The sequence below is a fragment of the Zophobas morio genome, unplaced genomic scaffold, assembly GCF_036711695.1.
Source record: "Zophobas morio isolate AGI-343-1 ecotype UQ-CSIRO unplaced genomic scaffold, CSIRO_AGI_Zmor_V1 ptg000229l, whole genome shotgun sequence".
Lineage (NCBI taxonomy): Eukaryota > Metazoa > Arthropoda > Insecta > Coleoptera > Tenebrionidae > Zophobas > Zophobas morio.
In genome coordinates, this window is record NW_026972333.1 from 28,304 (window position 1) to 52,350 (window position 24,047).

The 24,047-nt window shown below is 21.9% G+C and overlaps 1 protein-coding gene, 3 long non-coding RNA genes and 1 other non-coding gene across 6 annotated transcripts; 1 reads left to right on the plus strand and 4 right to left on the minus strand.

The window, feature by feature from the left end:
• Window positions 1-6,449: 6,449 nt before the first annotated feature.
• On the minus strand, window positions 6,450-6,846 carry LOC135146478 (uncharacterized). Its single transcript, XR_010283839.1, has 3 exons — window positions 6,762-6,846; window positions 6,572-6,706; window positions 6,450-6,520 (listed from the first exon to the last, which is right to left on the minus strand). It is a non-coding gene; the product is annotated as an uncharacterized LOC135146478 (long non-coding RNA).
• A 2,572-nt stretch (window positions 6,847-9,418) lies between these two features.
• LOC135146473 (uncharacterized) lies at window positions 9,419-10,703 on the minus strand. The gene is made up of 6 exons (XR_010283834.1): window positions 10,643-10,703; window positions 9,970-10,062; window positions 9,876-9,914; window positions 9,712-9,818; window positions 9,564-9,624; window positions 9,419-9,504 (listed from the first exon to the last, which is right to left on the minus strand). It is a non-coding gene; the product is annotated as an uncharacterized LOC135146473 (long non-coding RNA).
• Window positions 10,704-11,126: 423 nt separating this feature from the next.
• Window positions 11,127-16,949, plus strand: LOC135146484 (V-type proton ATPase 21 kDa proteolipid subunit c''-like). Of its 2 annotated transcripts, none has more exons than XM_064078623.1 (7): window positions 11,127-11,164; window positions 11,303-11,476; window positions 12,242-12,284; window positions 14,244-14,383; window positions 14,563-14,643; window positions 16,729-16,838; window positions 16,897-16,949. In XM_064078623.1, exons 2-7 carry the CDS (start codon window positions 11,383-11,385, stop codon window positions 16,921-16,923), a joined length of 495 nt encoding a protein of 164 aa, XP_063934693.1. In that variant the 5' UTR covers window positions 11,127-11,164; window positions 11,303-11,382; the 3' UTR covers window positions 16,924-16,949. The 2 variants fall into 2 exon arrangements, with proteins under 2 accessions (XP_063934693.1, XP_063934692.1); XM_064078622.1 differs by having other exon boundaries at window positions 11,149-11,190.
• Window positions 16,950-19,610: 2,661 nt separating this feature from the next.
• Window positions 19,611-19,683, minus strand: Trnar-acg (transfer RNA arginine (anticodon ACG)). The gene has a single exon. It is a non-coding gene; the product is annotated as a tRNA-Arg (tRNA).
• A 2,403-nt stretch (window positions 19,684-22,086) lies between these two features.
• On the minus strand, window positions 22,087-22,318 carry LOC135146476 (uncharacterized). The gene is made up of 2 exons (XR_010283837.1): window positions 22,269-22,318; window positions 22,087-22,179 (listed from the first exon to the last, which is right to left on the minus strand). It is a non-coding gene; the product is annotated as an uncharacterized LOC135146476 (long non-coding RNA).
• Window positions 22,319-24,047: the final 1,729 nt, after the last annotated feature.

Below are 24,047 nucleotides of genomic sequence, written 5' to 3' on the forward strand. Positions count from 1 at the left end.
GCACAGTGTAGGGAGGATTATGGGGCGCGTTAATAAGGCAACCCCTTGTGCCAAACTCGGGTCAAACTTTTTTTCGACATCCAAAATAAACGGCGCCTGTTGTCTCCTTCAACTTGAAGACAGGGATCATATGCGGAGAAGCTGTTGCGTGGTTGAAATGTCATTGCCGAACTCCAACTTAAAACTCTAGAAGGCCGCATGCCTTCCCTGTAATATAGCGACTTCTGCTACATTGTTAACTGCCAGAAAAGAGCTGATAGGTTAAGAACAATGACGGGCAAATTAAAGGCCGTAAATTTGCTTCCCACCCACACAACTCTTTTTCGAGGCGTTGATGGTTGCGTATTTAACCTCGCCCTTAAAAATTCTAATAGATAGGCAGGTATTTATTTGGCAATTTCAATAAGTGTTTTATGAGTCAATTTGAGGAACGAGGGGCGGTAGATTTCAAATTTAAAAACCACAACTTTGCTTTACGTTGTGTTTACCATTAGTCTATCCGATTTGTAACTGTACCAAAATACAATTGTCTTTTACATGCTTCAATACTTTTCGAGTTAAAAAATGAGAAGGCGCATACTTTTCTATAACTTCTTTATATGCCTTTCCTGGGTTATTGTTTTGTTATTAAGTTCAATTTTTTTTTCTATTATTAAAGCGAAAGCCTCTGATTTAAGTTTAGATAGAACTTCACAAGATAGCTTACTTTTTAATTTGAAACCTTCACCTTTTGACCCTAAAAGTTGTCCCTCTTTGAAGACGTTGTTAAAAAAACAAAAAGTCTTTAGTTTATTTAATCAAAGCAGCCCAAATTACATTGTGAACAGAAATCATAACAACGTAGTTATCGAGACAACTTTAAAAAATGTGCCTTTACTTCTTAGGAGGTTTGAAATCCAAAAATTCAACTTTTATATACTACTACTAATACAAAAAAGAATTATTTTATTAATTCAGTTACTTTACACTTGCTAACTGTCAAGTATGTATTTGTATTTAACTAAACATAAAAATGTATATGTTATGAAAACTTAAAAATGTAATAATTTTTTATTATCTAATTTTTTTTAAGTTATTTGGTTTTAAGTTTCTTTTTTTAATTATAAAAAGTATTTTATATAGTCGCTAACGGCGTTTCAGAAATATTGTATTTCCTGTTTTTTTTCCTAAAAATGTTACTTTTACTTAACTAACTTCTGAGTATGGTTTTTTTTAAAAAAAAGGTATTTTAAATGTTCTTAAGAAATAAAAGTGATTCTATTATTTATTACTTGTTAATTGCTAATTACATGTTTTTTTTCTACTTTGGATTGTTGTTTATAGCCATAAATATACTACAGTTTATAATTTAATTAAGTTTTACGTTTATGTTCTTATGTTTTTGCTTTGTTTATTCTAATTCATTTTTACTCTAGTATGGAAACTAATAATAAATTTGAACTTATCATAAATTTATAACTATTATTTTAAATTTACTGTAAAGTAGTACTTAAACAATTTTTTAATGCAAACTTTGTTGGTATTTATATTGTTGCATATTTTCTTTAATACTCTTTATAAAAATTTTACAACTATTTGTTTAAGTTTGCTCTAGTTAATTTTTCACATAAAAGTTATTAGTATATATATTTTTTAAAAAAAAGATAACTGTAGATATTTACGTTTTAGTAGGAAGTTTATAATATAAAATTATGTGTTAGTGTTTAAATATCTATTAGGTTATTGAAGAGTTCTAAACGCACCATTATTATATAACTTTGGTTAAATCTTTAAAACTGAAAAACTATTTTATATGAAATCAATTAGTTTTTGTAGTGACAAGAAATAAACTTTATTATACTTAAATTTTAAAATATTTTTGTTAAATTAAAATATAATTTAGTTAAAAGTTGTGTTATAAACCTATTTTTTAAAAGCCTTTAAAATTTTTCATTACATAGATCGGAAGTCACTTTGCTCTTAATATATTCAAATTTAGCTCGGGATGGTTTTTCCAGAAGATTTTTTATAACAATGTGCTCTGTCGCGAGAACTTTTCCTATGTTCCAATTTATTTTTGTACCTTATGACAAAAATAGGTTATATTATTTTTGTATACTTTATTTAAATAAATTAATTAATTTTGCGAAGTTAAACGTTTAACTTGTTCTTAAAATTTTTGTTATTCTTCAGGTATTTTTTTAAAGATAAAAATTATTTATAATAGTTAAGAGTATGTAATAATTAATAATAATAGATAATGAAAAAGAAAAGTTAATTTGGAGGTCTTTAAAAAAAAATTCAAGTTTATACAACATAAATATATAGTTTTTATAAAACCTAAGTTATAAATCGTTTTTTTCACCAAAGGATTTACATTCGTATATTTAATTTTTTTTCGAAATTTTTATATTTAGAGTTTTGCGTTGGGCCTTACTTAATATTATTAAATTATAAACACATTTTATAGCGTAATATATTATATTTTAAACTTTATTTAAAAATAAATTTGAGTTTTTAATGGAATTTTTTTTTCATATAATTTACTACGTCGACGTTTACAGCATTGTAAAAAACGGAGATTGAATTATTTTTTTAACTTTTGTACGTTAAAACTTTTTCTTGTTAAAAATTGCTATAATTTATATAAAATGGTGAACACCTAAATCAAAGTTTTATATCTGTAGCCCCAAAATATTTTAATACAAATTTTAACAATTTATATCATCATTATTTTTGGTGCTTGAAGTTTTTTTAATTTATCAAATTTGAATTGTATTCTTCTCAAGTTTTTTAGTAATTCTTTTTTTAAAACAATTTACTTTTGTTTTTTTTGTTTTTGCTCTCTTCAGATTTAGCTATTAAGCAATTGAATAAATTCTTTTTAATTTTGAAAAATATTTTATTATATAAAGAAAAAAATTGTTTATTTTATGTACGCTGTTAGTCTATATTTTATTTCTATGGTTTATAAAAGTGTTATAATTTAACTTATTGTAACTACTTGTTTACAAAGTGTATAGTAAACTTAAACCTTTAACAAACTGTAAATTTAATAATTCAGTATAAAGAAAACTTCCATAAAAGTTTTTTTAAAATTATATAAAAATAATTTTTTGCATCTAATTTATTTTTTGTTAGTGAACTTTTTAATTTTATGATTTATTTTAAGCAATAACATTGAATAAAATTTCAAAAATACGTATAAAGTTATATAACAAAATACCCAAAGCCATAATAATATATAAATTATATAATTACGAAGAGAATTATAAAAACCAAACTCAATCAAAAATTTATAAAGCAAATACTGTTAAAAAAGATTTCAAATTAAATTTAATTAAAAGTAACGTTATTAAGGAAATTTATGAAGTATTAAAACTTTATTTTTTTAAAGTACTATTAATTAGTAAAATAACGTTTATTAAATTTGTAAGTAAAAAAATTGTTAATGCAATTTTTATAAAACATTTTAAATAAAACATTAAAAATAATTTAAAATTTAAAAATTGTAATTTGTTATTTTATTGACAAAATTTAATTTTTATAAGTGACTTAATTAGTTTTAAAATCATTTTAAACAAATAATAAAAAGAAAATTAAAAAGTAACAAATATATATTTTTGTTCTAAATTTTTAGTAAATCACTAATTTTTTTTTTTTTATCAATAAACTAAATAAATAAAAATAATTTTTATTAAAAATAACTTAATTACGTTAAATAATAAGTTATTTTAAACAAATACATTAAAAAAATTCAAAAGCAACAAACATCTTTTATAAATTTTAATTTAAACACTAAATTAACAAATAAACTTAATGTTAATAAATAAATCAATTTAATTAAAAATATATTATTTACTTCAAATAATAAATTTTTTTAAAATTTATTTTAATAATTTGAAGAGTTTTATTAATTAAATAAATTGACTTGTTTAAAAGTTTATCGTAAAGTCTTAAGAAAATCTTTACGCAGTTGTTTTTCATTACAAGTAATAAATATTTCTTAAAATTAATTTTTTACAATTTTTTTTCATAATTTAATTTTTATTAGTGAACGATTCAATTTTAAGAATCAATTTATATTTGTTTCGTCACTTCCCAAATTGCTGATTTTCAAAGAAAATTTACTTTTTGATAAGTATAACGGCGATCAAACGTACGAGGTTATACAATAATACTTAAATGAATATTAATTTTTTGATAATTAATTTTTTTAAACTTTGTCATACTTTGATTTTTTAGTTGTAATTAAATGCTTACTTTTTTTAAAAAAACATTCAAATCTCTATAAACATAAATTTTTTTTTAACATTTTTAATTATTACATATGAATAAAGATCTTTAAAATTAACGCAAATATAATTTAAGAAATTTGAAATAAAACTTTTTTTTCTTTTTTCTTAATATAAAATGTTGAAGATTAATCTCTTGAAATTTTAATTTATAAACTTTTTATAAAAAGTTTGATGTATTTTTCTAATTTCTATACCAAACTTTTTTTTTATTTAATATTATTAACAAAAAAGTAAGTAATTTATAATTTTTTAATTTTTTTTTTAAAGAAGTACTTTTATAACATACTTTTAACAAAAGGTAAAAACTTCTTTTTACCAAGCTTGATTTTAAAATTGGTAAAAAAGGAGTTCTCTTAAAAGTAATAATTGAAATTTTGTAACTAATTTATTTACAACAAATTGTATTTTATTTTAGATTCTGGTTATAAAATGAATTTTTGTACTTAAAATTCTAAATTAATTAAAAACTTATAAGGATTTAATATTTTGTATTTTTTATATTTTATTAAATAAATATTATAGTTTTAATTAATTTATAATTTTTCTATTTTATATTTTTTTTACTCCGTTATAAATAATTTAAATATAGATTCTTTTTTCTAAATTGAATTATTATACTTTTTTTCACGTAGGATGTTGTTAATTATATTTCCCGTTTGACGACGTGTCGTCCATTGCGCCAAACGCAGTGTCTTATAGAAGACGAGCTTTCCTGCATCGTCCAGTATAACTATAAAAACTCATCGCTTAAGTAATTTATTTAAAATTCAAGAATTTATTTTAATTTTTTAATTTTTTGTACTAATTGTTTTCAATGTATTTACTTTTTGCCTTAAGTGACTTTTCTTTTTGTATAGAAAATTAATTTTGACGGAAGGCATTTGCCTAAAATAAAGAATTTTTTTTTAGTTGTTTATATTTTAAAAAATTGGGTTACCGCATTTTAAAAGTTTATTGAATTTATCATAAGTATAAAATCTATAGCAAAAGCCTTTAAAAATATAAAAAACTGTATTTATCATAAATTCTACTTTTTATTAGCAACAGCGTTTTATATAAATACTTGAGTAAATTGTCTTAAATTTACTATAATAGAAAAATATTTACCGGAATTTTGTTCTTATTTTTTGGGGTGAAATTGAGTTATGGCCATACTAAAAATTTATTAATTTGCTTTTTTACTTTTTTTAAAGTCGAATTAGGGTATACTACTTTCTTTAATAGTCTTAAACGTTTTTTAAAAAGAATTGGTTACCTCATTAAACTTTGCTCTTAATATAATGTAAAGAATATATTTACTTTACTTTTTATAGGATATTTACAATAATTTATTGTTTACCTTTTTAAATTATAATTTAATTATAAATTTAACTAATTTATAAAAATAGTTATTTTTGTTATTATATTTAAAAAGTTAAATCAAAATTAAATTCCAAAGTTAACGGACTTAATTGCAGTTGCTCTACCTAAGAAAAAGTTTTAATTTAGTACAAAATGATAGTTTTATAGTACTTTTACGTTTATATATATTTATTATATCAATGAATAATATACACTACTTACTTTGAATCCAATCATTTAAAATTCTAAATAAATTTATTTTAAAACTTAATACTGAGAAGACTTATAAAAGTTAGCTCATGACTATAATTAAATTTTAACTCTTTTGAATAAAAAAGTTGATAAGTAAAACATTAATTCCATTTATAGATTTTATAAAGATTATTTTTTAATTAACTTATAAATATATATTTAGTAATGAAGATGACGTTGATTATGCGCTTTTTGCTGCATATTGCGTTGTGGGCTTCTATGGTTTATCTTACTTTTTTAAAAAAGTTCGCGGAAGGTTTACTTGGGAAAATAATTAAACGTAATTTAAGTATTTTATAAGAAATTAAATTCAAAAGTTTCGGACTTTAGCGTTTTTAAACTGATTTTAAGGAGTTCTTATATTGAATTTTTTTTTTTAATAACGACTACTGCGAAAAGAATTTCTATTTTTACTAAAGTTCATTGCTTTGGATTATATAAATGTGCTTTGATGAATCTAAACTTGTTAATGAGCTATAACTACAGTTGCTTAGAATTTTTAATTTTCTTTTAAATATAAAGTTTGCCAAATAAAAGTTTAATTTTTTTAAAAGGTGTAATCAATTTCTACTACTCCAAGTCGCCGTTGTTAGCTACGCTAACAGAGCTAAAAAAAGAGCTGAGTTCACTAACGCTCTCTTCAAGATTTTCTAAAAAAGAAATATAGTAAAATTATATAAAAAATCGCAAAGAAAACCGACCTGGTGTTACAGGAGGCAAAGTGTAAGAATTAAGCAATGCGTTGGAGATCCACAACTGAACATCCTCATAAGTTGGAGGGCGTAGACTTCCAGAGTCAGTAATCTGCAAGTACTGCTCGTACTGCTTAAGCAAATCTAAGTTTGGAGTTAATTATTAATTAAAATGGACTAATTAAGAAAATAATATAACCGAATTTTAAAGCTTTAATAATATCAGTGAAAATTGATTTCACTCGAATAATCGGCTCAGGAAGGTTTTCTTCAATTATCTTCACGTATATTATGCCAACCACCTCTTTGTTAATATTAGAATTTAATAGTTTACAGGCTTTTAGCTGTTACACCTTTTGCACTTGAAAAAAAATTAGGGTTTAAGTCGTAAGTAAGACTAGGATTATAGAAGGAGATATGCCCTATAAAGCAGTTGGAACTGTAAAAAAAAAAATTCTAATTAAACAACGATAAATAGGAGAAAGAATAAAATTATACAACTCGTTACACTGAGTTTGAAGTAAGGTATACAGCTCCTCTAACTTTTTTAAAGGGGCCAAGTTTACTTGAATTTTTATTGTTCGTCACATAAATTACAAATCTCTTAAGTATTGAGTGATTTCGTTTGACTGAATTTTCAAATCTTACTGAGAGCTGACCTTCCAAGACTCTATAAAAATTGCGGTCAAAGCTATTACGATTATTGAGTGTGCCGCCGTTAGTGTTGCAGTTAACAGTACTTTCAGTAGGACAAAGATTACTACTAGAATTCACATTTTCTTCAGAGCTTATTTTTAAAGTGCTCGCAAATTCCTTAGTAAGAGGACAATCTTTTTGAATAAAATGTTCTTGTTCAGTATTTCTAGAAGGAACGTTTCCTAAAGCAGATGGGTAAGTAGAAGTCGCGGTAAGTCTGCAAGAGCTTTCCCCGACGATAAGCGCTTGATAATAATACATGACAAAACTTTATTTTTTACTATTAATATAAATTTCATGAGCACTCCATAACTCTTTTCAGAATGGAATCTCTTTTTTTAAAAAAAGACTGGTATTACGCTTTAAATAAAGAAGGGTTTTTACCTTTTTTAGTGGTGGCCAAACCGAGTTTAAACGTGTTTTATGTTTAGAGGAAAGAAAAGAGAAAAAAGTACTGGGGCGGAGCCCGTCTAATCTTGCAACTCGGTGTCTCTGCCTTACCTACTACTAGTACCTTTTTTTTAGTTAGTAGTAATATTTGTTCACGTTCATCAACCAATTTATATTATACATTTACCCGCATGGGCTATTTTTAAATTTTTGTTGTTGCATATATTCTGGTACTACTTGACCTCTGTATAAATGCGTACAATTTTCTTCCTAGTAAAAATTTATTGCGGTACACTGCCCGACCATGTAACTCTTACATCTTACTAACGCCATTTCTCTTTTATTTTTTAATATTTTTAGAAAGTGTTAGTTAGGATGTACTTTAATATAAAGGAACTTAAATATCAGGTTTAGAACAGATAGTCGGCCTACTTAACCTAATTAGTAATTATAAACTTGTTAAAGTTTGCGCTTGCTCAGAACTTTATATAAAATCTTAAAGCTAACATACCCTTACTCGCTCGAGAGATTTAAAGAAGTATTTAAAAAATAAGCCTAGTTTACATTTCCCTTTATTAATTTACAAATTAGGCGCTAAACCTTAATTGTAAGATTTAGAGAAGGAAACAATTTCTTTGCTTTCTGAAAAAAATAATTATATGTTCCGGCGAAGTTCCAAAGGAGCAAGTGATTACTTAGCGTTGTAGCGCTACATCATACTTTTTCTTAAATCATTTTGGGTGCAGCTCTTGAAAATTCTCAGAGCGCCCAAACGAAGAGGATAACATCAATCACTTCTTACTGTTTTGAACCGATAGTCCCGGAAGTTTAAATAATTTCCAATTTTCTCTTGACTCAGTTCTGCGAGGTAAAAAGTTTTGTGTAACCCTTTTAAAGTTGAGTAAAGAAAACTTATATCAAAAGGTTCATTACTGTTAATCTTTTTTTGAGTTAGACAGTTAAGCTTAGGCTAGCCTTTTTTGAAACTTTTTCATTTTGATCTCACATAACAATATCGTCATTTTTATCATAATTTCGCTGCTTTTAAACTTTTTCTTAGCCTTACTTTTTAACCTTTAAGAGTGCAGCCTTAATTTTTCCAACTGAACTTAATTGTAGTTTTTACTAAAAATATTTTTTAAGGTGAGAACATTTAAAAGCTTCTTTCTTTTTACTAATATATGTTAACTTGTTGTTAGCATAAATATGCCAAGATTTCGGCCTACTAATATAGATTTCAAATGATACTATAAAGAGGCTCTTCTGGTGTTTTCAGATTGGAAAATCTAAAGCTAGAGATTAGGGAACTTCTTACAAATGTGTACCGGAAAAGCCGTTCTTATCCAACGTAACAAAAAATCAATATCTCTACTATTTATCAAATCAACATCGACATTCACAATTGGGCGTAATTTTCTTGTTCAGTAATTATTACGCTATTTTAATTTTTATAAACTATAAATACTATAATAGCGCCAAAAAATTGGAAACAGTAAGTAATTTTTTTATGGATGTCTTCAATTAAAGAGGCAAATAATTAATTTTATTTTGCTAAGCTAGTCACTTTCCACTTAGGATCTTAAAAAAGAGCTTTGCGTAAGGTTTTGTATAACAACCACAAAATCAATAAACACATAAAGTAGTTTAGGGACATCTAAAAAATTAATTGCCCATTTCAGAAACTATTTCTGGTAGAAGTTAAGAAAAGTTCATAAAAATTAATTATAAAGACCATAACAAATGAATTTTATTTTAAATACGTTAATGAGATCGATCAGCATAACCGATCAAATGCTTCCGGCCTAATACTTCTCCAAATTTAAACCAGCAGTACAATTCAACTCCAACCAAAGTTTCTGCAATTAACATTGTTTTAATTATTTTTCCAGTTGTTTTATAAAATAATTATAATAACTGGCTATAAATTCTTTAAAAGTTAAATCGAGAAATTTTCGTTGTAGAAGACATTGAACTCCCTTGAGTTATTATTAATTATAACCAAAGAAACTTAAAGGGTAATAAAATTTTAAAAATTCATTTGAAAGTAGATTTTAATTTATTACGGTAGTTAGCGAATTTTTAAACTGAGGAAAAGTAGAGGGAGAAGGAGGCGCGAGATCCATAGCCAACTGCCGAGCAACGCCGCGAACTTTAGGAGAGTTAATATAATCTAAACATAAAAAATAAGTAAAAAGTGTAACCCATAAAAAAATTTTATGTAAGTTACCATAAACTATAATTGCTTTTCTTTTAGCATCAGTTGTGTCTATTCAAATATTAAATAAAAGAATTACTTATTAAATTTAAGGATTAAAATATACCTATTTTTTTAAAAAGAGTCTTCAAGGTGTTCATACTTGGAATCATTGTAGATTCTTATCGGCTTTATTATAAACTTTGATTTTAGTGGATTGCTAGTAAACAGAAGTTAAAGAAATATGTGAAGAAGAAATAAATTTAGGTAAAAGTAAGATATGAGATAAGGCAATAAAAAAAAGATATACACCTAAATATTTTAATAAAAAGTAATCATATAATTAAAGTATTATTATTAAACAAAATTTACAGATAATTCAAGTAAAAATATTGACTGAACTAAAATTATGGCAAAGAAGCCCGCACGAGGAGAAAAGTAAAGGGGATAAGGCTTGTCAAAAAAAGCGGGTAAACATTGAAGTACAACAGTAATAAAAATAGTAAATAATAATGACAACAGAGTTAAATTATTAATTATCATAAACGAAGTACTAATACTGTTAAAGCTAATATTATGGCAAAGAAGTCTGCACGAAGAAAAGGTATAAGAAGATAAGCCTTGTCAAAGAAAAGGTAAGGAAAAAACACTGAAATAATTTAAGTGAAAATAATTAACTTTTAAAAATCATTAATTTTTTTATATTTTTTTTATATATTTTTACTAATAGTAATGATAAAATTAATAACTATATATTTATTATAACGAAAATAACAGAAAATTGAAGTATAGATACTGACTTTAACAACTAAGATCAAAGAAAAGAAGCTCGTACGAAAAAAGAAAGGAAGAGGATAAGCGTAGTCTATTAAAAACGCAAGTCTGAATCCAATCGTCTTTCGTATTTGCAGTAACAAGCCAAAAAATCTTCCCGCCTAGTGCGTACTTCTAGCTAGTTGCAATAAGGATTGTGGTTAAATATTATTGCAGAAGTGTTATTTTTTACTAGTTATTATTATAAGATAATACCATTTTGAAATTTCTTAATTACTCTATGTTACCAGTAATAGGAAAATAATAAAGGAATATCCTTGCAACTTCGTTTTGCTTTTATGTATAAAGATAATATAGTAAACGGAAAATTGTAAGGTATGATTATATCCTCCCGGTGGTCCTTTATTTTTTAAATACTATGTAATAGTATTTTTATCAAAACTTGTCTTACTAGTTTTATTATTTAGTAATGTCTTCTAAAAAACAAAGTATATCATTTTCTAAAAAATATTCCATTTCTGGGTTATGTGCACTGCCACTCCTCGCTGGTATGACTTGCATTGAATAAATCCTTGTAATGTCTTTTTATTCTTTTTATTTAATAGTTAGTTAAAACTTGTGCTATAAGCTTACTTTACTTAGGCGATCTAAATAAATATATAATCTTATTTCTAACTTTTCCTTAGGCTTTCTAATATTTTCAAGCTTTTCTGACAATCTAAGAAAGCGTGGTCTTTCTTCTTTGCTATTATCCGTTTCTCCTTACATGTATGCTTCGTTTGGAATTTTTTCTGCTATTTCCTTCTCTGTTGTTGGTGCTGCTTGGGGCATCATGATAACCGGTTCCAGTATAATTGGAGGTTTTTTATATATATATTTATTTTTAGTTAAAATTTACTATTTTTGATTTTTATTAATTTTTAATTTTTAATTCTATAGTAATGTTCTTTATTTCGTTCTGTTGGTACTAAAAACAGACTTTTTCCAAGTAATTTCTATTTGTAAAAATAGGAATTTTAAATAATTATAAAACTTGCTTTCATAATTTTATAAAGAAAATAATTATGAGAAATAAATGTTTTAAGATCTTTTATAGGAAAATTATTTCTATTAATCAAAAAGTAAGTAATTTTTTGTTATAATTACATTTATAAAGCATTCTCTTCCTACTTTTCTTAAAAATTATAAGATTGTGATTAATAGAAAATTATGATTTTATAATTTCCGTATCATAAAACTAAATTTTATTCATATATATATAATAAATAAACTAGACCGCGAATAAGTATAGAATTTTTTATATATAAAATAATCTTTTAAGTAAAGATAAATTAGGATTCGCTGTTTTTATAATAGTTAACTTTCTTTTTTACTTTTCTTTATAAACTGTTTTTTATTCAAGTCTATATATATATTTTTGTTTATATTTCATAATATGAAACTTTTTATTATTTTTTAACACTTTTCAGTTAACTTACAGAAATTTAAATTATAATTTTTATATTATAAAAAGCAATAGGAATTTTTTTTCAACTTTTTGTTATATATTTTACTATTACTATTGAATCATAAAAATCATTGAAGTTTATACAATAATAATATTTATAATAATAATTAACAATGAGGAAGCGTTGCAGCTCCACATATTCGTACGAGGAATCTTATAAGGTTTATATTTATTTTTACAATAAGTTTAGATTTAGCGAAGAAGCGCATTTTATTAATGCTTAAATATTTAATAATAAAATTTAAATTTCATTTCTAATTAATTATATCCTAAATAAAGGATTTTTAATATAACTAATGTTATTTTTGCTTAAAAACTTTTTTTTTTAACTTTTATATTTTTTGTAAACTTTTTTTCCTGGTTATTATTATTATTTTTTATTTTAATTATATTAAATATAAAATTTTATAATAATTTTTTTTGTTAAACTTAAATTTTATATTTGTAGACTTTTTTTTATCTGTTTATTATTATTTTTTCCCTTTTTTTATAATATTAATTATATTATATATTAAATATTTTTATTTTAACTAATATTGTTTTCCCTTAAAAACTTTTTTTTGTTTATGCTTAACTATTATATTTGTAGACTTTTTTATCTATTTATTATTATTTTTTTTTATACTCATAATATTTTATATAAGTTATTGACTACTTGATATTGTTTTTACGTGATAGATTTTTGTTTATGCTCAACTTTTAAATTTTTTGATATTCTTCTGCTTATTTTTATTTTTTTTCTTTCTATATTAACATTGTTTTGATACTTTTGATTATTTTAATTTTAATAACTTATTTTATATTTTATTTTTTGTTTGACTTTTATATTATATAAAAAAAAAGTTGTTTATAATTATTATTAATTATACTTATAATGAAGTTAATATTATTATTATGCTATAGTATAAACTTTACTTATTTTATTATATGAAAAAAGTATTTTTTTATAATTTATTACTATCTGTCTTCCTTGTTGTTATGTATTAAGAAAATATGTTACATTTTTATTAAATATTTTTGCTTGTTTAATTTTTTAAATCTATTTTAGTTTTTCTTTATACAGAATTGTTATTATTATGCTGGCTAAATCTTTTTTTGTATTATATTATATTTTAATATTTATAAACTTTTGTTAGAGTTAAACTCTATGAATAATAATATTAATGCTTATTCTTTTTTATTTTTATATATTTTTCCATTTATTATATTTATAATATAGTTTGTTTATTTTAAAGGTTATTATTTTATTTTTATAATTGTTATATTCTTAAGTATTTATATACATAAACTTCCTTATCCTGATTATAATATTTAAAGTTCATATTATAGAGAAAAGTATAAGAGAGAAAGTAAGTGTTAAAAAGTTTTACTTTTATTGACTTTATATTTTTTATATATATATACTATTTACTATATATTTTTTTAATATAATATATAAAAAGAATATAATTATTAATGCAATTTATAATAAGAATAAATAAGAAAATAGTACAAAAGTAATGTTTAGAAAAATTATCAAATAATAATACAAATCATTAATACTATATAATAAAAATATTCATAATTATATATTTTATATTTGAAGCTGTGAAATGCTAATATTAATATTAATAAACTTTACCAACTTTTAAAAAATAATTACTTAATAAGAGTTAAACTTTTCATTCTATTATACTATTTAGTAAAACTTTTTTTTTGCATGGAAAATAAAATAGAAAATAAGTTTGTTGTAATGTAAAAGCTTTTCGCTTAAAAAATGTATATGGTAAATACTTCTAATAAAGGTTATATTGTAATAATAGTAACATTACTAATAATTTAAGAATGCTTATAAAAAAGTATTACAGTAAAATGTGGCAAGCTTTTCTTTTTTATCTGTTCAGATAGGCATAATTATATATTATTGTTATTATTAAATATTATTATTGTATTTAGTATTTACTATTATTATTTATCTTGTGATTATTTATTATTATTAACAACTTTATTAAAAATATTTTAGTTATTGTTATTAATAACTAATTTATTATGAATATTTATAGTTTTAATAATAATTATAATAAGTTATTATTTTTTAAGTTTTAACTTTTTCAGTGGTTTTTATTATTATTATTATTTAGCGTAGTTTTTTGTGAAGCTGTGGCCATTTATGGCCTTATTATGGCCATCGTTTTTTCAAACGGCCTAAAAAGGTTTGAGTTGTCTCCACTAAAAAGTTTACAGGAGAACAGCATTATCTATGAAAAAAATGTTTTTGCAGGTTTCTCATTATTATTATATTATTTTTAATAGTACAATACATTATTATTGCTTTAGAGAATATTATTACTATTACTAGTTTTATCATTTTTTTAATATTTTTTCAAATAATTATTTACTTTTATTATTATTTTTTTATTATAGAAAATCTTTATTTTATAATAATTACTTTTTTTAAAGGCATGGCCTACTTTGGAGGCGGTTTGACGTGCGGGTTATGCAATTTGGCTTGCGGAATTTGCGTCGGTTTGGTCGGCGCTGGTATAATAATAATAGTATTAATTGTAATAATAAAAATATAGTAATAATAATAGTATAAGTAATAACATTAATAGTATTGATAGCAATAATAACAATATATAAATAACAATATATGAATAAAGAATAATAATAACATTAAGTAATAACAGTGATAATATTAATAGTAATAATTATAATATAAATAATACTAATTATACAACACTAATAATAATAAAGTTTTGTTTAATTTTTTTTAGCCCGTAATAAAATAAATCATTTATTTACTTTTCCAAAATTGTTTATTTTTTTTTTATTTGTATAAACTTTTTTTTTTACGGGCTAAAAAAGTTAAACAAAACTTTATTTTTAATCTTTCATATTCAAATATTAATTTCTTTTGTACATTTTCTAAGTAATGCAATAATAATATTTGTAAACTTTTATTTATAGTAAATTTTTTTTAAAGATTCTGACAGAAAAAATTATGTTTTATTTTTATGTTATCATAATTTTTTTTTTTACTTTTTTACTTTTTAGGTTTTTTTAAATTAATAATATTTTTTATTAGCAGTGAAACTTTTTTAAAAGCGGATAGTAAGACTAATTTTGTTATAGCAAATTCTTTTTACATAAAATTGTTTCTTTTTAAATTATGAATATTATTTTTGTTTTTTTATAAAAACTAAATTTTCTTTAAATTAAATTCTTAAATATTTTTTTATTTTTTACATTTATTGGTTTTTTTTATAATTGAATTTTTTTCATCTAAATTCTTTTCATATAAAATATTTTTTTTCATTTATAAATATAATTTTTTTTGAGATTACTTTTTATAAAGTTATAAATTTATATTAATTTATATTTTTAAAGTTAGATAATTTTAATTAACTTCTAAAAATATTTTATATAACGTCATTAGCTTTTTTAATAAAAAGTTTAAAATTTAATTTTCTTTATCAAATTTAATGATAATAAATTTATTACTTAAAATTTTTTATATTAAAATCTTATTATAAAATTTTGCACGAATTTATAGAGCATTCAAGGCAGTTTAGAGTTTGATTCAAAATAATAATTATAAAAAAAATAATAAATATATAATTAATATAATATTAATTATTACTAATGATGAAAGTACGAAGTTTTTAGCTCTTTTAGAATTTTCGGGTTATTTAAAATTTAATTTAATTTTTTTTAAAGACTTTATTGTGTATAAAATATTACAGCAATACTTTACTTTTTCGTTTTATTGTTTACTGAAATTCTTTTTAACAATTTTTTTTAAAGATTTTCAAATAACAAAAATATTTGGAAATTTATATGAAAATTGTTTTTAAGATTTTATAAAAAATTACTTCACGACTTTATAAATTTTCAATAAATTAGATTTTGTTTTAATTTTTTTGTTAATTCTGACGGCGATAATTATTTTTTATAAGTTGTGGTAATCACACACATTTATAAAACTTTTGGCTTTTCTTTATATTACAATTTTTCTTTTGATTTATAAAAATTTTGGTTAAAAAAATTAAAATTAATTTATAAAATATTGAGAATTTTTTTTATTTTCACACAAGAATTATTAAAAAAATAACCAATTTTTTAATAATTTTTTTATATTTAAAAAAAAAAAATACGTAAACGTTTGCTTAAACTTTAGTATTCAATTAATATTATATAAATTTACACAAAAACCGTAATGAAGGAAAAATTATTTTACTCAACTTTATTACAATTTCATATATTTTTATTAGCGCGTATAGAATCATTTTTTAACCTTAAATTACTATTAACCTTTTTTGAAGGTTTTTGGTAGCTAGCAAACTATTTTGAGCATTTAGTACTTTTAAAGAATTAATAGTAAAAAATAACAATATTTGTAAATGTTTTATGATTTTATAATAATATAATATTGTAATTCAACTGTAAAGTCTTAAGATCTTTTAAGCCCTTTAAATTTTATATAATTATTTTGTGATTATAATATTTGATTAATAATTATTAATATATTTTTATTAAAATATTCCATTAAAATTTTTTAAGTTCACACGAGCAATTAAGTAGATTTAAAATTTATTTCGGTGCTAACTTTTTTTTTAATTAAAGGATGTGCTTTAGCGGATGCGCAGAACAAGAATTTATTTGTACGCATTTTGATCATTGAGATTTTTGCTTCTGTTATTGGTCTGTTTGGGCTTATAGTTTCTATTATTTTGGTAATCTTTGTATGGCTTATTTAATTATAATATTTATAAGATTTTTTTTCATCGGCAGACAAACAACGCAAAGTTTGGAGATTAAAATAATTATATTAGTTTTTTTTACTTTATAATGAAAAAATGGGCGATAATAAAAAATTACGAGTAAAAATTTTTAAAGATTTATAAATTTTTTTAAAATTTTGCTTTTTCTCTTTAATATAAAAATTTGTGAAAATCTCGACGTTAAATTAATAAAGCCTTAAGAGAAACTTTTTACCCACGAAAACTCTATTATTATTATTTACACTAGCTACATAAAGTGACAATGCTTTTTACCACAGCGTTAAAGGTCAAATTACTCCTTTTGACTATCGGAAGTTAAATAAAACAATTTTTATATTGAATCAATTCTTTTAGCTTTTGTTGATTAATTTATTAAAATAAAGCAAAAATCTTTTTTTTCAAATTTGCTTTAAAGTTTACTAATAAATAGTTTAATATATGAGAGCTGTAGATTTTTTTAGTAGCTAATTTTAAAAACTTTTATCAAATTTATAAATTAAGCGCTTTGTCATGTTGGCATCTTGATAAATCTTACTTCCTTGGTAAAGTTCACTACCTGACGCTCTACGTTATAATATTACCTTACCAATTTTAGCTCTAATTTTTAAATAATATCAATTTAATAATACTAATCAAGTTTACTTTTATTTAAGCACGCAAGTCCCCTATTTAAAAAAGATTTATCTTCAGTAGAAGTAAAAATTATTATAAATTTTTTAACTTGCTCCTCAATTATCAGATAAATATGGAAGGTATAGTGATATTGTATAAATAATAATAAGTAGTCTGAAGAGTTTTTATAATATAATTTAGTTATTTGTCGGAAAAGCGAAGTGTTCAATGCTTTAAAAAAAAAATTAAAGTGCCTCAACCGTAAAACAAAACAGAAACCGTTCTTAGTTCCCCCTACGCTAGAGTATCCTATTCAACGGAACGAATTTCAATACTTTAGTTATAAAAAGTTTAAGCGCACACACTTTTTTATTTATAAAGTAATATATTTAAATTTAAATTCTCTACTAAATTTACTAATTCCTACTTACTTGAGTTTTATTGTATATTTTATCATAAAGTTATTGCGAATTCTAACAACTTGTCCAGAACCTTAATATATTTTACAAATAGAAAATTTATCACTTTTATCAGTTTAATTAGAAATTTTTTTTTAAAAATTATCAAGTATTTTTATTTTGTCTCTATTACTTCAACTAACTTTTAAATTTCGTTATATACTTTTTAAGTTATACTAATTCTAACGCCTTTGCAAAAATCATATGATAATTTATACTATGTCTGGTTATTAAATTGATTAACTCTTGCTTGTCTTCTAAATTTAATTTAATTTTATTTTTTAAAAGGTATCACAATTTCTAACCTCTTTACAAAACCATAAAGTGTTTTATAATTAAATATAATTTGTGTCTATTATTTTAATTTTATAGTTTTTTTGATAATCTTTTCTAAAAAAGTTATAATTTTCATCATCTACGCAGACAAAGAGTAAAGTATAGCGTACGAACTTTTTTGAACTACTTAATTGTCAAAAAGGTTCAGTTCGTTTTAAATGCAATGAAAAAGTCCAGTCTAGAGGAATGAGAAACAAAGCTAATTCCAGTAGGCAAAAAGGTCGTGTGCCTTTTATTTTTAATAAATAAGTAGAAACTCCAAAGAAACTTTGTGTTTAGTCTGTAATCCACCAGGGAAGGAATTATATTCATAAAAATTATCAACACTAACTCATATATCCAAAGCATTACTTTTATATAGTATTGAGTTTACAAAAGAAAGATAAGGTCGATATAAAAAAGTTTAATTATATAATAATATATACATAATTTATAAATTTTTTAATACCTTGGGTGAATAAGTAAAGTGTTAGGGGGTAAATTCTGCAAATATATCGAGGCATTAAATATAGGTGCGCAAAATTTTTTAGGTCAAAAAAGTCGTTCTACTATATATAGTTAGAAGCGTTTTGCTTTGCAGTCCAGGTTCTTAAAAATTAAAGACAAACAAATTCGTACAAAAAGTAAGGCTATAAAAGTAAGCGTGTTAAATTTGCTCATAAACGTTTTTTAGTTAAGCAAAGGAATTTTATATGTAATATTGAAAGTATTCTACGTTTATAAGCTTAAGTTGGACTAACTAAAAAGGCTATTAGCGAAGTTTTAATTTATTACGGTATACTTCAAATTGAACCTAATTTTTTAAGACCAGAGTGAAAGAACTTGGGTAACTTAAAACAAATCATAGTGTTGCGTCATAACTTATAAGTTAAAAAAAAATGAATTATGGTTGATATTTTTTCAAATAATCTATGGTTTACAAATATATTTCCCGTTGATTGACCCTTCAATATATAAATACTAAGATTAGAGGAAACAAAAATTTTTATGCAAAAACTTATAAGGGTAGTGTTACTTAAATATATAATGATGGTACTTCAAACTCCTTAACTTATTTGTTTGGGGTTAACATAAACTCATTGTAAGGTTTTCAGAATATATTGATAACCATTAATTTATTGTTAAAAAAAATTAATATAAAACTATAAAAATCTAACTTTCTAAGAGAAATAGAGTTTTTATATAAAACTATTTATTAAGCATATAATTAAAAACTACAAAAGTGTACTGTAAACAGGAAAGAAGGCTTTTCGGGTAAGTAATAAAAATCGGTTGTTTAAAATAACAACTCTTTTTCAGGTAAAAATGGAAGTAAAACAGCCTCCGGCGGGATTCGAACCCGCAATCTTATGATTCGTAGTCACACGCCCTAACCATTAGGCCACGGAAGCTGCCGGGGCTACTCTGCAAAATATAGTTGTAAAGTTACTAACTGTAGTAGTAATTAGTTTAAATTTTTTACAGAAAGTGTAGATATTAAATAATTATAAAATAATGATAGTATTAATTTTAATTATAGTAATAGGAGAAGAGTAATACTTTTAATAAAATTAAAAAAAAATATAGTACATTAAATCATTAACTTAACGTAATACTAAATTTTTATTAAACTACAAATAAAATAAGTGCTTTAAGCTATATTTTCCATTTGTTAACTATCTTTTTTCTTTTTTAAAAAATAAAATCTACTCTCTTACACTTTCTACAAAAAGAACTAAGCATGACTAATGAATAGTTGTAATTATTTAGCATAAGAATGCCCTCTTATCGATGGTGAGAAGTAATTATTAGTAGTAGTAAATAATGGCTATCTAGATTGTCTTCCGCTTATCCAGAGTTTAAACGTTATCTTGTTAAAAAATGTCCTTGAAGATAGAGAAAAGTAAAAAGTTAACATAAAAAAAGTAAAGAAAAAATTGTAATTAGTTTATAAATTTAAAAAACTTTTCTTATAACATTATTATTATATTATAATTTTATTTACCTCCCAATCCTAAATTTTAAAAAAAGAAAAAGATTTTTATTAAAATATATTAAAAGATTATCTTGTAAGTCTCATAAGAGTTATATCTAATTTTATAATTACTTGTAATTTATTACTATTATATTTTAATATTATTACCTATAAATCTTTTTAAAAGTATTGTTAAACTTTAAGAAAAATAAAAGGTGACTTTTATCATATAAACGATGAATAAAGTGCAAATCATTTCAAGAGTCAGTCTTAATTTTAAAAACTTTACTTATAATTTTTACTATAATAATTTTTAAAATTGTTATAATTATGTTATATTCTACTTTTAATTTTATTTTTTTAACTTCTTAAAACAATGTCGTAGTCGTAATTTTTTTACTCTTGTAAACTTATATATAGAGTTTCGCATATTTTTCTTGTTATAAAAGTAAGACTGGTTTTCTTAAAGGATTTACTAACAACTTCCAAAAATTTCTCTTTAAAAAAGAATTCAACACAACAATTCTTAATAGCATTTTTAAATAAAGAATAGAGAACACAATTTCCCGAAAGCACAATATTTCTTGTTAATTTTTTTTATTTATTGTTTAAATATAACTAATTATAAAAACAAACCGATTTAGAATTTGTATATATACTATTTGTGCTGGTAAAAATTAAGCCAAAATTAAATCTTTCATTTATTATTATAAGACTTCCCGTGCTTTGCCTTCATTTTAAATTGAACTTAAATAATTGTGTTAGTTTTTCATCAATTCTAGAAAAAGTTATTCCTTCTTTTATTATAATTAATTCTCTATACAAAGTGAAGTACGCGTCACTTAGAAGTTTACAATAAAAATCGATAGCGGCTTAATTATTTAAACCCCAAAAAAGATTTTAATGCTGTTTAACGCGAAGAATTTCTTTATAAAAGAAATATGGAAGTCGTTTTTACAGTTGAAATTAAAGTTTCTTGATGAAAGTTGTAGTAAATTTTTTCTCTTTTCCGATGTTCATCTAAAAAGTTTTACTTCGGTTTCTCTAACGTAGAACGAAAAATATAAATTTTAAGTTAAAAATAAGTTTAAAGTAGCCAATCTTTTTTTTAATATTAATCTTATGAAATTTATAACCAGAAAATTATTCAAAAAATTTTTTAGTGTTAAAAAATATACAAGATTTTATTAATCAATTTATTTTACAAAATAGATTTCGTGCTTAATTTTTACAACTTTTGCTTTACAAATTTTAGAGTTTAGTAATTTTGAAATTCTGAAGGCAAAACTTTTTTTAAAAAAATGGCATCTTCTGGTTTTATTCTAAATAAAAAATAAATAATAAAAATTAAATTTTATTCAAAAAAATTTCAAACAAATATAATAAATATATTTTAAGTTAAAAAATCATTCAGTATTATAAATAGTGGCAACAAACAATCATAACATAAATCAATTTAATTTCAAAAAAAAATAATCACAATTTTCTTAAAAAAGATTCTTTTTTTTTTTAACTTTTCGAAATTTTTTTTATTTTTTTTATTTCAACATGATATTCTTTAAGATTTCTTAAAAAAGATTGTAAACTTTTTATAACAATAATAATAACAATAAAAAAATAAATTTTTAAGTTATTAAAAAAGTTATTTACAATTAAAATAAAAAAGTTTTTTAACAATCATAAGAAGAATTTATAATAAAAAAAGTTTCCTTAATATAATAATAAAAATAATTAATAATAATAATAATAATAATAATAATAATAATAATAATAATAATAATAATAATAATAATAATAATAATAATAAATATATATTTTTATAGATGCACAAAAAGTTTACTCTTTTTCTCCTTCTTCAAAAGTATATGAAGAAGAAACAGCCAAAACATCTCCGTTTCCAGTAAATGCAAGAGAAGAAACCCCTTGAGGAAAGCTTAATAATAAAAGTATTAATAATATTGGTAATAATAATGCTATTATAAAAATAATAATGGTAATAATAATAATAATAGTAATAATAACTTTTCAAGGCGTTGTATTTTTCGCTTAGCGCAAAGGTCCCAAGAATAAACCTTATCAAAAATAAAAAAATAATAATAATATATGAAAAATAAAGTTTCATTTTATAATATAAATATCTAGTAATAATCATTATTAATATATTTATAATACTTTTAAAAGTTTTTTACATAAACCAGTAATAAAAATTTTCTGATAATAACTATATAATAATATTTATGATTTATAATATTTTCCTCAATTTTTATATTTAAATGGCAATAAAATTTTCAATAAATAAGAAAGAAAAAGTTTTATTATGTTTTTATAAGACATTATATTATTTATAGAAGTTTCTTTCAGTTATATATAAACATATTTATATAAGTTTCAATAAAGGTTTGTTATGTATAATATTTATTATAAAACTTTCTGAAGTTTTTTATAAAAGTAATATTGAACGTTTTAAAAAAAAATTATAGAATAGCAATATATTTATTATTTATAATACTTTATATGAATTTATAAAATTTTTTTATAAATATTAAGAAAAGTTTTAATATACATAAGAAATAAAAAGATTTATTATTTATAAAAGTTGTTTGTTACAAAACTTATAATAAAAGTTTTAAATAAATATTTAATAATATTATTTATTATTTATGATATTTTGTATAATTTTTTATAGTTTTTCGGAAATATGATTAAAATATAAAGAAGTAAGCGCTTTAATAAAAGTTATCTAATATTAATTATGTATAAAAATTTTTTATACGACTATTTAATTTTTTTTAAAAAAAATATATAACTATTTATTATTAATAAAAGTAAACATAATAAAAGAGTTATTATAAATAATAGTTATAAATAATATCTTTAGTAGTTTACATATTATTAATAAATAGTAAAATAATATATAAAATATAAGCATAAGTAAAATTTTCTTATTTGTAAATAATAATATAATTTTATATTAATATTAAAGTTATCACTATAAAAAAGTTTATAAGTTATAAATAAAAAGAAAAAAATAAATAATAAAATTATCAGGATAGTAAATATAAATGTATATTAGTATTTTATAAATATAAATATAAACATAAAAAATTATTAAATATTAAAGTTTACCGTTTTTCATTTTTTTATTAAAAAAAATTTACTACATTTACTGCTTAATAAGTAGTTTATTACTATTTATAAAAATTCGAGAAAATATTAAGTTTTACTGTACAAAAAAAAAATATAATAGTATTAATAAAAGTGAATAGCAATATTTAATATCTATTGGAGTTTGCTTATGTATTAATTATTGAGTATAATTGTACAAAGTATTTTAGAAGTGATATAAATATAAGTATAATAAAAGTTTGTTTAGTGTTCATACAATAATAAACAAAAAAGTTTTAATAATTTACTGAAAAACTTTTATATATTTCTTAAAAGTCTCATGTAGAATTATTTTAATATTCAAAAGACTAAAAATTAGTATATAAGCAACAAGGATGGAAGTTATCATAATTTTTAATAAATAAATTTTCTAAATAAAGAATTATATTTTATTTAAAATAATATTCATTATTATTTTATTTGGAACAAGCGGGTCATTGGGTGGTACGATGAGTCACGCGCTGGGGCACCGGGTTACGCCAGCAAAATGCAGTAAAAACACTGAAAATGTCAACATTCACCAATAAGAACCGATAAAATGCTCTTTTGCGAACACAGAATATAGCGCTACAATCGAGGTACACTACACCTGCTAGTTAGTAAGAGAGTGAAAGACTGACGTAATGAGCGAGGGCA